The sequence below is a fragment of the Tiliqua scincoides genome, chromosome 12, assembly GCF_035046505.1.
Source record: "Tiliqua scincoides isolate rTilSci1 chromosome 12, rTilSci1.hap2, whole genome shotgun sequence".
In the NCBI taxonomy this organism is placed as follows: domain Eukaryota; kingdom Metazoa; phylum Chordata; class Lepidosauria; order Squamata; family Scincidae; genus Tiliqua; species Tiliqua scincoides.
Window position 1 is genome coordinate 3,084,715 of NC_089832.1, and position 14,803 is coordinate 3,099,517.

At 48.2% G+C, this 14,803-nt stretch overlaps 1 protein-coding gene across 1 annotated transcript in view; it reads right to left on the reverse strand.

Moving 5' to 3' along the window:
- GPC3 (glypican 3) overlaps positions 1–14,803 on the reverse strand; it is a 172,927-nt gene that overhangs the window by 149,772 nt on the left and 8,352 nt on the right. Inside the window, exon 2 of the mRNA XM_066640180.1 lies at positions 1,215–1,376. Coding sequence (XP_066496277.1) covers positions 1,215–1,376 — 162 coding nt within the window. The remainder of the gene's footprint in view (positions 1–1,214; positions 1,377–14,803) is intronic.

Here is a 14,803-nt window from a genome sequence, read left to right on the forward strand (position 1 = left end):
GACATAGCCCATTTCTAAAATCAGGAGGTTGCGCATACACATCATGGCTTGTAACCCGTAATGGATTTTTCCTCCAGGAACTTGTCCAATCCCCTTTTAAAGGCATCCAGGCCAGATGCCATCACCACATCCTGTGGCAAGGAGTTCCACAGACCAACCACACGCTGAGTAAAGAAATATTTTCTCCTGTCTGTTCTAACTCTCCCAACACTCAATTTTAGTGGATGTCCCCTGGTTCACTACATTACATAGCCCAACAGATCGACTCTATAAGGCAGCAGGAGCAGCACTTTAACTAGGGTGGAGCCTGAGGGGCACATGCCTTGCCAGCTCCCTCAAGCAGGGGCACATGATTGCCCCTAGTTATGGAGGAGGTGTTGGCAGCCTCACATGCCCCATTCTTTCTCCCATGGAGGATGGAATCCCCTAGGTCTGTGGGAGAGGAAATGGGGCATTCAGAGGGGCTGCAGTGAGCGCCCCCTCCTCCGTGGAGAATCTGGACGTGACCCCGCCACAAGGCAGTCACCTCTGGGCTCTTCCCAGGGACAGCAGCGCTGGTGGCCTCAAGCACCCTGTTGGCTCCCCTGTGGGGTATGGGAGCCTCTACAGAAAAAAAAGGGGGCATGTGAAGCAGGCACCTTCCTCCAGGAAGAACCCACAAGTTGATGTCACAACATCACGTGATGTTGTGACATCACTGCCCCAGGTGCATGGCAGGGTTGTTGTGACATCATCGTGCAGGGGCAGTCAGTTATGACTGAAAGCAGGAGAGTCTTTGTTCCAGCAGATGCGCTGCACAGAGGTGCAAACCAAAGGCCTTCCGGCAGCCATGTAAACAAGCCATGTAAACAACAAGCTGCCTTCTCCCGAATCAACCCTTGGTCCACCTAGCTTAATACGTCTCACAGGTTGCTACTAGCTCCAGGGGGACCACCAATATACAAAGCAGGTGCTCCACTGTCATTCTCTGAGCTGCCCAAGACACCCCAAAATCCTCACAAGCCACCTATCATTCCCACATTCACAGCTCAGTCACACATGGGACACAGAGGACAGGAGACTCTCCTACAATCCAGCAAGCAGGTCTGACACTTCCAAGCAATCAAACACCCCGGCCCTTAACTGGCAACATAGCCAGCTGGCAAACTCAGGGCTCCGCAACACAACCTCCTATCTGTGCAGAAAGAAGCTACGACAGCAAGCTGGCCACCTACCTTGGAAAACAGCTGTGTTCTGGATGATGAGGAATTTGAGCTCCATGCTGGCCGACTGGAGGAGCTGTTCCATGTTGGAACGGGCCAGGGCTTGGTACTTCTCCTCCATCTTCTTGGAGCAGCACGTTGGACCTTTCGGGAGGCAGACTTGCAAATCCGACCCTGTGCACAGACAACAGAGGTACACTGAGTTCAGAGCTGCTTCTCAGAATGAAGGGGATCTGAGTGCCACCAAATGAATGGGGGGAAACTATCTTCTACTGAATCAGACCTCTGGCTCATCTAGTTCCACAGGGGCTCCCTGACTTGGGGGAGCAGCTCCCCAGGGTCTCCAACAGGGGCCCTTTCTAGCCTTTCCTGTAGGCAATGTGAGAACAGTTCTCCTGGACCCCATAATGGCCAAACAGGCATCTAAGTAGTCCTCAAGCAGTTTGTCAAAGCATGTGTCTCCCCTGCCGTTGCTCTCCATTGAGAGATGGATGCAGAATGCCCCCATCCATGGAGAGTCCATCATTATCAACAGCCTCCCAAGTGGTCACAGCACATACCCATAGACCACACCCCAGGATCTGTGCACTCTCTACCACTGAGTGGTAGAGGATCTGTGCAGGAAAGTGGACTTCCAAGATTCAATAGTTCAAGCTACTGTTAGCCAACGGCTGCCTGAACAAGAACGCCCTCCCTTGGCCCCCACCTCACTAAACCTCTTCCCACAGGAGAATTAACTCCTCCACCCTTGTGTTTTATAACTGCATTTTACTTCTCAGCTAACTGCAGGAAACTGTCAAACATTTGCTACATATTGTTCCATCCAATAAAAAGGAACAAGAGAAATATTTAAAAGAGTTTAAATATTTAAACTACCACTCAGCCACAGCCTTTCCCCATAAACAGATTAAAGCTGCAATCTTGTTACCTGGGAGTAAGTGCCACTGAACCCCAAGAGACATACTTATGAGTAGACACATCTAGGACTGCACAGTTAAGGGAGTGCCTTCCCTATGAAGCAATGTTAAAGCAGGGGGGTCAAACGTTAAGGCCCTGAGGCTAAACACGGCCCCCAGAAGCAGTTTATACAGCCCCTGATATAATTTGGCTGTTCCAGCTTAATAATCAGGTTGTCTCATATAAGAAAATATGAACAGGATTTGCATGTTCTGTCATTTGCAACTAGTGAGTTTTCACATCAGAACAAGGTGCTTATTTTTGGCCATCATTTGTCTCGTGTCATCACTTTCTGCTTAGTGATGCCACTTCCCACTTTCGGCAAGCACCATCAATGCTAACTTCAGCCCTCTGTATGAAGCAAATTCGGCATTCCTGGGTTAAAGTATCAGGGGGGCTTTCTAGTTGGGAGGGGGGTGAAGATCATCAGGGAGGGGAGATAACATGAATTCATAAATTATGCAGAGCAGAGAGAGGGGGAAGTGTCTCTCTTCCTTTCCCGTAACACTAGAACTCAGGGTCGCCCAAGGGAACACCATGTCAGGAGGGCAGGGCCAATCAGGAGAAGTATCGCTTTGCACAACACAGTTTAGTTCATGGAATTCAATACATTGCTGGCAAAGATGGCCTTAAACGGGGATTGGACAACGTTGTTAAGGACAGCCATGGACACTTCGCACTTGTGCACCGAGTCTGCATGTTCCTGAATGCCAGCTGCCAAGAGACAGAGAAGCCCCTTCCCATTCACTGGTCCTGCCTCAAGGCTCTGCAGGAGTAGCCCACTGGGCACCTCTGCGAACAAGATGCCAGATCAGATGGCTTCTGGGCCCTCGCAACTTGTGCCACATTCGTTCTGCATCACTCCAATCGCATTGAAAAACTACTTTGAAAACCTCTGTTTTAGGAAACTTCAGTCCAGGTGAAACAGACCAGAACAACTGCAAAGTCAGGAAATTAGATTTCACGGAGAAAGAGAGAGAAAAAGGGAAGGGAGATTAAGAGCAGACCTGTTAGCTGATCTGCACCAACCCAGAGAAGTCAAGCAGGAAAATGAAGTTGCCCTTCTACAGTCCCCCGGCAAGGATCCGGAGAGCCACAGTTGGGCCAGAACATGCTCCACCTTAGTCTAGAACAGGGGTCTCCAAACCCTGGCCCAGGGGCCAGATGCGGCCCACGGAGAGCCTCTATCTGGCCCGCAGCCAGCCCCCGATCCCCTGAGAGTCTCTGACCCAGTTGAGAGGCTCACAAGCAGAATTGGGCTTGTGGGGTGGGAGAATGGGGGTCTATTTACATGTGTGATTTGTATCTTGGGCTGAGCTGGTACTTTGAGAAATCCTGGACATTTGAGCCCATTCATTCAAGTTCCATATCTAATGTATTTAAATTTTATATTTAATTTTTTTTCCGGTCTTCAACACTGTGCCAGATATTTGATGTGGCCCTTTGGCCAAAAAGTTTAGAGACCCCTGGTCTAGAATGAGGCACGGATGGAGCTAATTGAGCTGCTATGGTCACCCTGGCCTGGGGGGGGGGGGGGAAGAGGGTGCTTGCCTTCATGTCCACTATGGGAATCAGGATGCTGGACTAGATGGACACCTGCCTGGTTCCAGAGCCCTAACAGGTTTGTCCGTTGACATGCTGAAAGCACCTTTCAGGCAGAAGCCTTCTTCATCACTGCTCCAGGGAGCCGAACAAAGCAGATTTTGCAAACCGCCAAGAGGCTTTTCTGTGCAGGCTGCCCGACGAGTCGTAAATTGCCGATATTCGTCCACAGGGGCAAGGGGGTTAGAAAAGCCTTTGAGCCCCAATAACTCACATGCCAGTTTGCAAGACTAGCAAAGCTGGGCTGCAATAGCCAGCCAACCGTGGAGAGGGGAGAACTAGGAACATCCAGTTACACCTGGGAAGGGCACACATCCAAAGGTAAATCCTGTTCCACCCCATGTGCATATTGCTTGCAACAGGTGTGGAGAGAAGAGGCCTCCCAGGCTATCAAGCCTGCCTGAACACACACCCCCACCCTCCCTAGCATTTTATTCAACTGGGAGAGATAACCATCTCCCTCATCGGCAGCTAAGAGCCTTCCTTTGCTTAATGGTCCTTATCCTTAGATTGCTTTATCTTCCAATTTGTTTCATTCTTTTTTTAAGTACAAAAAGAAGAAAAGGAAAGGGATTCCAACCACTGCATCTCACATTGCTATCCTTCACGGCAGGAAACAATCCCTTGCTTGCGCCACAGGTTAGTGCAATTTGGTTTATAAGGGGGAGGCTGCCCTCCAATTTCACCATCCACAGGACTTATGCGCCACTTTCCCACAATGCACCCAAAGCACACTTACTATAATAGAAAGGTTTGCTGCACCACCATTAAAAATTGTCGTAGTTGGCAACCTTCAGTCTCGAAAGACTGCGGTGTCGCGCTCTGAAAGGTGGTTCTGGAACAGCGTCTAGTGTGGCTGAAAAGGCCGATTCGGGAGTGACAATCCCTTCCACACTGGGAGCAAGTGCAGTCTGTCCCTGGTCTGTCTCCCTGGCTGTGGGCCTTCCTTCTTTGCCTCTTTGCCTCAGCCTGTGAGCCAAGTGTCTCTTCAAACTGGGAAAGGCCATGCTGCACAGCCTGCCTCCAAGCGGGCCGCTCAGAGGCCAGGGTTTCCCACTTGTTGAGGTCCACTCCTAAGGCCTTCAGATCCCTCTTGCAGATGTCCTTGTATCGTAGCTGTGGTCTACCTGTAGGGCGCTTTCCTTGCACGAGTTCTCCATAGAGGAGATCCTTTGGGATCCGGCCATCATCCATTCTCAAGACATGACCGAGCCAAAGCAGGCGTCTCTGTTTCAGTAGTGCATATATGCTAGGGATTCCAGCACATTCCAGGACTGTGTTGTTTGGAACTTTGTCCTGCCAGGTGAAGCTGAGAATACGTCGGAGGCAGCACATGTGGAAAGCATTCAGTTTCCTCTCCTGTTGTGAGTGAAGAGTCCATGACTCGCTGCAGTACAGAAGTGTACTCAGGACGCAAGCTCTGTAGACCTGGATCTTGGTATGTTCCGTCAGCTTCTTGTTGGACCAGACTCTCTTTGTGAGTCTGGAAAACGTGGTAGCTGCTTTACCGATGCGTTTGTTTAGCTCGGTATCGAGAGAAAGAGTGTCGGAGATAGTTGAGCCAAGGTACACAAAGTCATGGACAACCTCCAGTTCATGTGCAGAGATTGTAATGCAAGGAGGTGAGTCCACATCCTGAACCATGACCTGTGTTTTCTTCAGGCTGATTGTCCATTAAAAATTCAGGCTCATTCAGGTCATTCAGGCTGATTGACCATTAAAAATAAACCCATAATAAAGTTAATCTCTTTATTGTCTGGTTTCCCAGCTGCAACTGAGGGCCGCCCCCCCACACACCTGTGAGCCTGGCCTTCCTAATCTGAGTAACCCACAGAAAGTCCATCCAAAGTGGCATAAAGCTGTAAGAACATAAGAACAGCCCCACTGGATCAGGCCATAGGCCCATCTAGTCCAGCTTCCTGTATCTCACAGCGGCCCACCAAATGCCCCAGGGAGCACACCAGATAACAAGAGACCTGCAAGGCCTCCTGGGAATTGTAGTTAAGAACATAACAGCCCCACTGGATCAGGCCAAAGGCCCATCTAGTCCAGCTTCCTGTATCTCACAGCGGCCCACCAATTGCCCCAGGAAGCACACCAGATAACAAGAGACCTCATCCTGGTGCCCTCCCTTGCATCTGACATAGCTCATTTCTAAAATCAGGACAAGGATGTCCCCAAGGTCAACCTCCAGCCACAATGTGGTAGCAACACATCCATTCCGCCTCTCTGACACACTGTTTGGACAGAACACCAAAATGCAGTTTGCCGCAATGCTTGAAACACTGTTCAGCATACCATAGCTTGCAAATGCCCAACAAACTGTGACCAAAAGCTAGTCTACAAGTCACTGCTTGGAGAAACTATGGTTTGGCCAGGATGGTGTAGCAGCTTGAGAACTGGACTGAGACTTAGAAGAACCAGGTTCAAATCCCGGCACAACTGTGAAGTTTCCTGGGCGACTTTGGGGCAGCCTCTATCCCTCAGCCTCACCTACCTCACAGGGCTGTTGCGAAGACAAGGAGGAGGGAAGATATTATGTACACCACCCAACTCCGAGAAGGATGGGTGGTATAAAAATGTGGGAGTATAAAAAAAATAAATTTGGCATTACAGCTGCACCAAGAAGCGACAGTTCAGGATGCCTGTTGTTGGCAACCTTCAGTCTCGAAAGACTATGGTATCGCGCTCTGGGTGGTGGCTCTGGCACAGCGTCCAGTGTGGCTGAAAAGGCCAATCCGGGAGTGACAATCCCTTCCACACTGGGAGCAAGTGCAGTCTGTCCCTGGTCTGTCTCCCTGGCTGTGGGCCTTCCTTCTTTGCCTCTTAGCCTCAGACTGTTGGCCAAGTGTCTCTTCACACTGGGAAAGGCCATGCTGCACAGCCTGCCTCCAAGCGGGCCGCTCAGAGGCCAGAGTTTCCCACTTGTTGAGGTCCATCCCTAAGGCCTTCAGATCCCTCTTGCAGATGTCCTTGTATCGCAGCTGTGGTCTACCTGTAGGATGCTTTCCTTGCACGAGTTCTCCATAGAGGAGATCCTTTGGGATCCGGCCATCACCCATTCTCACGACATGACCGAGCCAACGCAGGCGTCTGTTTCAGCAGTGCATACATGCTAGGGATACAGTTCAGGATACAGTTCAGGATACAGTTTAAGATAGCCTCTAAAGATTTTCCAAGTTGGAAGCAGCCCAGAAGCCCAGATTTTTTTGTGTTTCAGGGGCACAAGCAATGTTTTGCCATCAGAACTACAAGGGGTTCAGCCATGACCTGGCTGTGTGTCAGAGCCTACAGTCTCTCTGCTGTCCATGATTAAGACAACAGCAAACCTTTGCCATTAACTTTTCAAAGCCTCAGACTTGGGATCCAGGCTCTACACAACGAAAGGGAGAAAAAGAGGCACACAAAGGCACACCGAGCATTGCATTCTGTTTGGAATTTGATCGGTTCAATCAATGCCTTTACGGGTCTCTCCTTCCTCACTAACTGCGCACAAAAGAAAAGTTTCCCAATAAAGTGCGTTTAGCAGCAGCCAGCAGGGACGTGCTCAGCAATAGACAGGAGTGAGGAACATCATGCTTCACACGCCAGCACCAAAAAGGAAGAGGGCAAAAGAATTACGAGGCCATTAGAATTTGTTGGGCTGTATTTTATTTTAATAAAAAGCTTGTATTCCAAACGACATCGTAAATAACCGGGACCCTTTTGACATGGGGAGTTTTTAATCCTTGCCACCAGGGTGGGAATCAGCCGCTGCTCCACAAACACAGAGAAAAACAGGTCAAGTACTGAATGATGGCTTTTAAAAACCTAATTAAAAAGATATTATATGCAGTAGTGATGCCCAATAGGCAATTAGGGCCAGAACACAAGGAACACGGCTGGTTCATCGGCCCTCTCTTAGTCTGTACAGCAGCCTCATCTATTACAGTTCAGAAGCAGTACGTCTTAGACTGCAATCATACACACTTTCCTGGGAGTAAGTACCATTGAACACAATATGACTTGCTTCTGAGTAGACACGTACAGGATTGTGCCCACAAGCACCAGGTGGCAGCTCAATCCTATCCCCTGCTCTGCAGAGCACCGGAACGGCTGCATCCTATGTGGGAAAGAACTCCAGCAGGAACCTTGGGGTAAGGAAGCATTCATTCTCTTGCTCCAGATAAGCTCCGGCACCCGTAGCACCCTGTTCCGTGCAAGATATTCCTTCCAGTGCCCTCTTTCTGGCTAATTAACACCTCCCCTTCTCCAGAACCGGCAGCAGTGGTGTGCAAAGGAATTACTACACCTTATCGGTTGGAGAGCAATTCACACAATTTATTGCTAACTAACACTCCCTGCCAATTCCTCTTGTCCAGAGGCTTTCCCTTCCCCCAAACTTCACTCAGCTTAGGACAGGGGTGTCCAAACATTTTGGCAAAAGGGCCACATCATCTCTCTGATACTATGTTAGGGGCCGGGGAAAAAAGAATTTACAATTTAAAATTTGAATAAATTTACATAAATGAATGTATTAGAGATGGAACTTGCATGAATGAATAAAGGCCTTGCACAAAGCAACGCCAGCCGTTCCTTCACTGCTACTGCTGCATCACAGATGTGAAACAGCAAGTAGTGGAGGGAGCCCGCGTCCCACAGCTCAGGTGAGAGGTAGAGCAGTTGCGTTGGGCCAGCATGGGCTCCAGCAAGTCTCCGGAGGGCCAGAGGCTCATTGGAGACTGGGGTCTCCCCGGGGCCTGATTGAGAGCTCCCGAGGGCCGCAAGTGGCCCCCGGGCCGGGGTTTAGGCACTCCTGGCTTAGGAGGTGAAAGTCTAAAGCCTCCAGTGCAAACCAACAGCAGCTTCTAAGCACGGTCCAATAGAAACTGTTGGCAATCCAGCAGTTGGACGATGAACCAGCAGCGTCCCCGCGTCTATCTTTGTATGGGTCCAATATGGATCTGTCAAGCAGAGTCCCATAACCCCCCTCTGTTCCCTCCTGCAGCTTCTGGGCTGCTTTTATTCCTGCACACTCCCTGTTATTCGAATGAGGCTCAGGTGGAAGCCACCTTTCCAGTTCATGTCCATCAAAGTCTCCACTGGCCTTAATTACAACTGTGGACTGCATCCTCTAGGACTCCAGCCACTAGCCTTACCCTTCCTAGCTGTCAAAACATGGGAATCAGCATCAACACCACATCATCTGCTCGGTGATCTCCTGACCTTCCATTACACCCCCAGCCCCAGCAAAATAACTGGCACAAGTCCAAGCAGCCCCAAATCAGGAAGTCAGGCCCAGGAAGGGGGATAGGATGAAATGGAGATATCTGCCACTGTTCCCACTCCACTCCCAGAACTGATCCATGCACTCCCCACTCCATTAACATAACTCAAGGGAAAAGTCCACATTGCAGAAGTGCTCATCCCCATCACAGAGCTAAGCAGTTAAAAATGCAGGTTCCATGTCAGTTCAGATTCACCCATGGCTGGCCCAAGACCTGTCTGCTTGCCCACCAGGGAAGCAAGCTGTGAATTGCAGCTTATGTAGCCACTACACTACAACTCAGTGAATCCAGCCTAAGTTAGCATTCAGTATGAGGTGGATCCAGATAGGTGAAGAATTTAAGTGCGTGGCCTGCACCAAAAATAAAGGATCTGTGACAATCTGTGGCTGCTTTCTCCGCTGCAAAAATCAGTGCCAGTCCCTGACAAAACATTAAGATGCTCAGACACTATAAAAAAAAGCCAGGTAAACTTCCAAGATGGCTTCTGCAAAGCAAATATCCATCCGTAAAGAAAGCATTCCTAGTTTATAGGGGTCTCTAGCCCCCATATATTTTAATTGTGCACATAAATACATAACACACTTCCTAAAGCCATCCGGAGGCAGGCAGGGGGAGTGGAGAGGAGCACTTGCAAGAAAAGGTTTTCAGGATGTTGTTAAAATTAATCCCTTGGCAGAGGAGGTAAAGCCCTAACGGTCACAGTGAAAAGCGATTGCCTGGAGCAGGTTGCGGCAGTTCTGAGGGTTGAGTTTCTGCTCTCTGTACTATCAAGAGAGCAACTTGTGGGCCTGAAATAATTAAGAAAAGAAAACTCAATTACCCAGCAAACTAAGAGACGTGAAAACTGCCGCACTGAGCTAAATGGGGAAAGAAAAGGAGGACCAAAAGCATCATTAGCACCAGCTCAGGGGAAAAAAATCATATTAATTTACATGTTCACACGGAGACAGCAGGACGCTGACTCAAAAAATGCATTCCTCCAAAATGCGTGGTATTTTTCACTAAGCTCCTGTCTAAAAGTCTCACTTCTCCATGCCAAAAATGTTAAAGGTTAATCTCCCCTTATTTTCTAAGACAGCATCTATATTTGCCTCTATAAGAGAGAAGGAACTAAATGTACAGGCAGTCTAATTCCATTATGGGAGCCGAGAGAGAAAGAAAATCTAATCTCTCCATAGTCGTGTCTGTGGCATGCTCCAGCTGCCATCACAACCTCAAGGAAACTCAGTGGCCAGACACAGTACACAGAAGCTTCACTTATGAATATACAGGGTGAACCCAAAGTAGGTGGACAGTAAATAACATTTATTTTGAGATTACGTATACAGTTATGTTTACTAATACAATTAAATTTAATATGACACAAACGACATAGTTATAATGAACACCATCGTTATAGTATAACCCTAACACAAACCCTATTCCACTTGCTGTCCACCTACTTTTGGCTCAACCTGTATATTTCAGCTCTTGTGGCGGCACCCAGATTAGCAAACACCCTTCCCAGGAGCTCCTTTGGCACCTAAACTTCTACCTCTCCAGCACCATAAGAACATAAGAACAGCCCCACTGGAACAGGCGATATGCCCATCTAGTCCAGCTTCCTGTATCTCACAGCAGCCCAGCAAATGCCCCAGGGAGCACACCAGATAACAAGAGACCTGCAAGGCTTCCTGGGAATTGTAGTTAAGAACATAAGAACAGCCCCACTGGATCAGGCCATAGGCCCATCTAGTCCAGCTTCCTGGATCTCACAGCGGCCCACCAAATGCCCCAGGGAGCACACCAGATCACAAGAGACCTGCAAGGCTTCCTGGGAATTGTAGTTAAGAGCATAAGAACAGCCCCACTGGAACAGGTGATATGCCCATCTAGTCCAGCTTCCTATATCTCACAGCGGCCCACCAACTTAGACCCATTGTCTCAAGCTTTTAGTAAGCAGTTATCCTTTTGGTGTTTGTTGCCCTCCCCAACCTTGTTTCTGCAGCCAACAGCTTGGTTACTACCCTGGGCGTTTTTAACATTTAAGAAGCGAGTATCATTTTAGGTGGATTTTATTTTGACAGTTTTTTATTCTTTATTCAACACTCTGCATGGGAAGTCAGGGAATGCCCACTTTAAGCAGGCTACAGACATCAGGGTTACTAGAGATGCACATGGCAAGGGTAGAAAAAAAAGCAGGTCACTTGTAGCTTTTGGGAACATGTGCCTGCTATCCGCCAACTAGACAACAGCAAACTGTTAGAGAAGCCTTGTTCGCAGCAAAGGTAGTGTATACATTGTGCATGATCACTTTGGTGGACTTGGCACTCTAGAGCAGCCATTTTCCACCACTGTGCTGTGGCACGCTGGTGTGCAGCAAATGGTCCCCAGGTGTGCCACAGGTGTTTGGTGGAGGGTCATTTATTAATAGGACCATTGGGTATATGAGGTCTGGTCTGGGCAGGAGGTCTGGTCTAAAGGGTAGAGCCTCCGTCTGCCTGAAGATAATCATCCACAAGGTTGCCAGTTCGAGGCCACCGGCACCGTGCGACCTTGAAGCAGCTGACAAGCTGAAGCCGAGCTATTCCATCTGCTCTGAGCGTGGGAGGATGGAGGCCAGATTGTGAAGCCAGATCGGAATGAAACACCTGAATGTAGTGGTTCTTGAAAGAAAGAACCTTCTTTCAAATTGTAAAAATCCCTATTTAATAAGGGATTTAAATAAAGCCTGCCTATGTAAACCGCCTTGAATAAAGTCTTGAATAAAGACCAAGAAAGGCGGTATATAAATACCTGTTATTATTATTATTATTATTATTATTATTATGAGCCCCCCACCAACAGCAAGGTGTGCCTTATCAATTGTCCAAAAACTGATGGTGCGCCTTGACAAATTTAGTACCTTGTCAGTGTGCCATGAGACAAAAAAAGATTGAAAATCACTGCTCTAGAGCAGGGGTGCCCAAACCCCAGCCCTGGGGCCACTTGCGGCCCTCGAGGTCTCTCAATGCGGCCCTCAGGGAGCTCCCGGTCTCCAATGAGCCTCTGGCCCTCCAGAGATTTGTTGGAGCCCACACTGGCCCAATGCAACTGCTCTCAGTGTGAGGGCAACTGTTTGACGTCTCGGTGAGCTGTGGGATGAGGGCTCCCTCCACTGCTTGCTGTTTCACATCTGTGATGCAGTAGCGGCAGCAAAGGAAAGGCCAGCCTTTCTTTGGGCAAGGGCTTTTATAGGCCTTGAGCTATGGCAAGACCTTCATTCATTCATATAAGTTCATCTTTAATATATTCATTTATGTAAACATGTGTAAATTTATTCAAATTTGAAATGTAAATTAATTCCTTTTTTCCCCAGCCCCCGACACAGTGTCAGAGAGACGATGTGGTCCTCCTGCCAAAAACTTTGGACACCCCTGCTCTAGAGAACCAGTGCTCTCCTCTCCCCTAAGCAGCTTTGGCTCCATCCCCGTCTTCCAACCCAGGGAGGAGAAGTCAGCCCAACACCAAATAAAGCAGATGGGCAGCATTTGGCTTGCCACCGCAGGCACTCAGGGTCTTGGGCCAACCCTGCCTGGTTGCCTTTGCCACCTGAGGTTCAGCAGGCATTTCCCTAACAGGACCTTTTTGGCTGTGGCACCACCTGAAAAGCCTTCTTGTTGGAGAGCCATTCGGTCCCATCCTTCAAGCATCCATGGCTTCTTCGAAAAGCTTTTTGGGATCGACTGGTTTTCTGGTGTTTTTGCTGGCTGTGAATTAGCAGCTTGGGATTTCTTTACAGGTTGATTTCATTTTGTTGTGCTTTGCTGCCATTTCCTTACCTGGGGAAGTTTTTAAATCTGGTTTCTACCAATTTGCCTTAAGGAGGCTTGGAAATGGGTAGGCAATGAGGTTGTTGGGGTTTTTTGAAAATAAAAGTCAAAAATCCCTTCCTGTTTGTTCAGCTCAAACACCCCCAAAGCGCTCCTTGTTAGCTACTGCATGATCAGACCCAGGGAATGGTATTTGTCTCAACTAAATAATCCAGATCAGAAGTGCATTACGTACATGAGGGCATTTTTCCTACCCCACCCCTCCTGCCACCAATCCGAGACCCTCTCTCTTCCCTGCACCAGGTGATTTAGATTAGAAGCAGCAATCATCTACTGCCAAGCCCTGCAAACATAACTGGTTTGAAGTTTTAAAAAAAAAAACAACTCACACACAAATTTCCCAGAACGGTTGTCACTATATATTGTAAATGGGGGTGGTGAGAAAAACCAGACCATTGTTTCAAGTGACAGATGCAAGAAGGCGGGGGAGGAAGGAGAGAGCGCATTAAACTGGGAGCCTGATGACGACCCTTCCAGAATGACGCTTCCCTGATTACAGAGATTTATGTAGCCAGTTCTAGATGATCATCTAGTTTCTAAGTGTAATTACTCTGCTGAGATCTCCAGGACGGGCTCATTCCAAGACAGATAAGCAGACAGTCATTGCTTTCATTATAGCTACATATTAATGTTCTTACACAAACAGAAGCCCCATCACCACACAGGCCACAAGGGCAGAACACAGATACAATGTATATAAGTTATATACTGTACACTGGGGGGGTGCTGATCAGGGCTGTCAGATTTGCAAAAGCCACCCTTTCCACAACCTACAGCAGGGCCACGGTCAAAGGAAAGGGTCTGGTTTCTTTGTCATGAGCACTTTGGCAACACTCAGACTTGACTACCCCATTGTATTGTGCGTGGGGCTACCCTTGATGTTTGTTCAGAAACATCAGTCGGTTAAAAATACAGTAGCTAAAGACTGGAGGCAGCTGCAGTCAAGGTATTTCACCAGTGCTGGAAGATCTTCATTAGACCCCAGTTTGTTCCCAGACTTCACATTTTAATACCTCCCTTCCTCCAAGGAGCTCAGGTGGTGTTACATAGTTCCTCCCCTCCTTTTTGTCCTCACAACAACCTTGTGAGGTAGTTGAGGTTGACAGGTACCGGCCCAAGGTCACCCGGGAACCTTCATAGCCGAGCAGGGATTTGAATCCTGGATCTCTAAATTTTAGTCCAGCACTACAACCATTACCCCATCTTTGTCCTTACATTCCCTTATTTACTGTCTTTTTATCCCATCTTTCTCTCCAAAGGAACCCAAAGTGTCAATTTCAAATCTCTTGAGACAGGAAACTGTCATTTTTACTCAAAAGGGCCATGAATATCAGTGGTCCTGCTATATTACATAAAACAAACGCAGCAGCTCCTTTGTTCACCTTTCCCTGGCCATTCTCAACTCTTCATCCCCCGCTGCTCCTTCACAGTATCTTGCCATCTACCTATTTGTCATTCTTGAAATGAGCTCACCTAAGCCAGCTTCAAAGAATTTACTGGATTTGCAAGCCAACCCCCGTATGCCAACTGGATTACACCTAGCACAGAAAAATCCATTGATCAACTCTTTCATTCGATAGGATAAGAGTTTCCACAAGGATAAATGGATCAAAAATAACTACGTTTTGGAAGGTGGAAAGGGGAGATGCATGCATGGCCTTTCACTTAGATCAGGGGTCTCTAAACTTTTCGACCAAAGGGCCGCATCAATTATCTGGCACAGTGTCGCGGACCGGGGAAAAAAATTTAAATAAATACATTAGAGATGTAATGAGTAAATGAATGAATGGGCTCAAATCCCCAGGATTCCTCCAAGCACCAACACAGACCAAGAAATAAAGCACACACTTAAGTAGACCCCATTCCCCCACACCACAAGCACAACTCTGGTTGTGTTTGATCAACTAGTCAGAGGCTCTCAGTA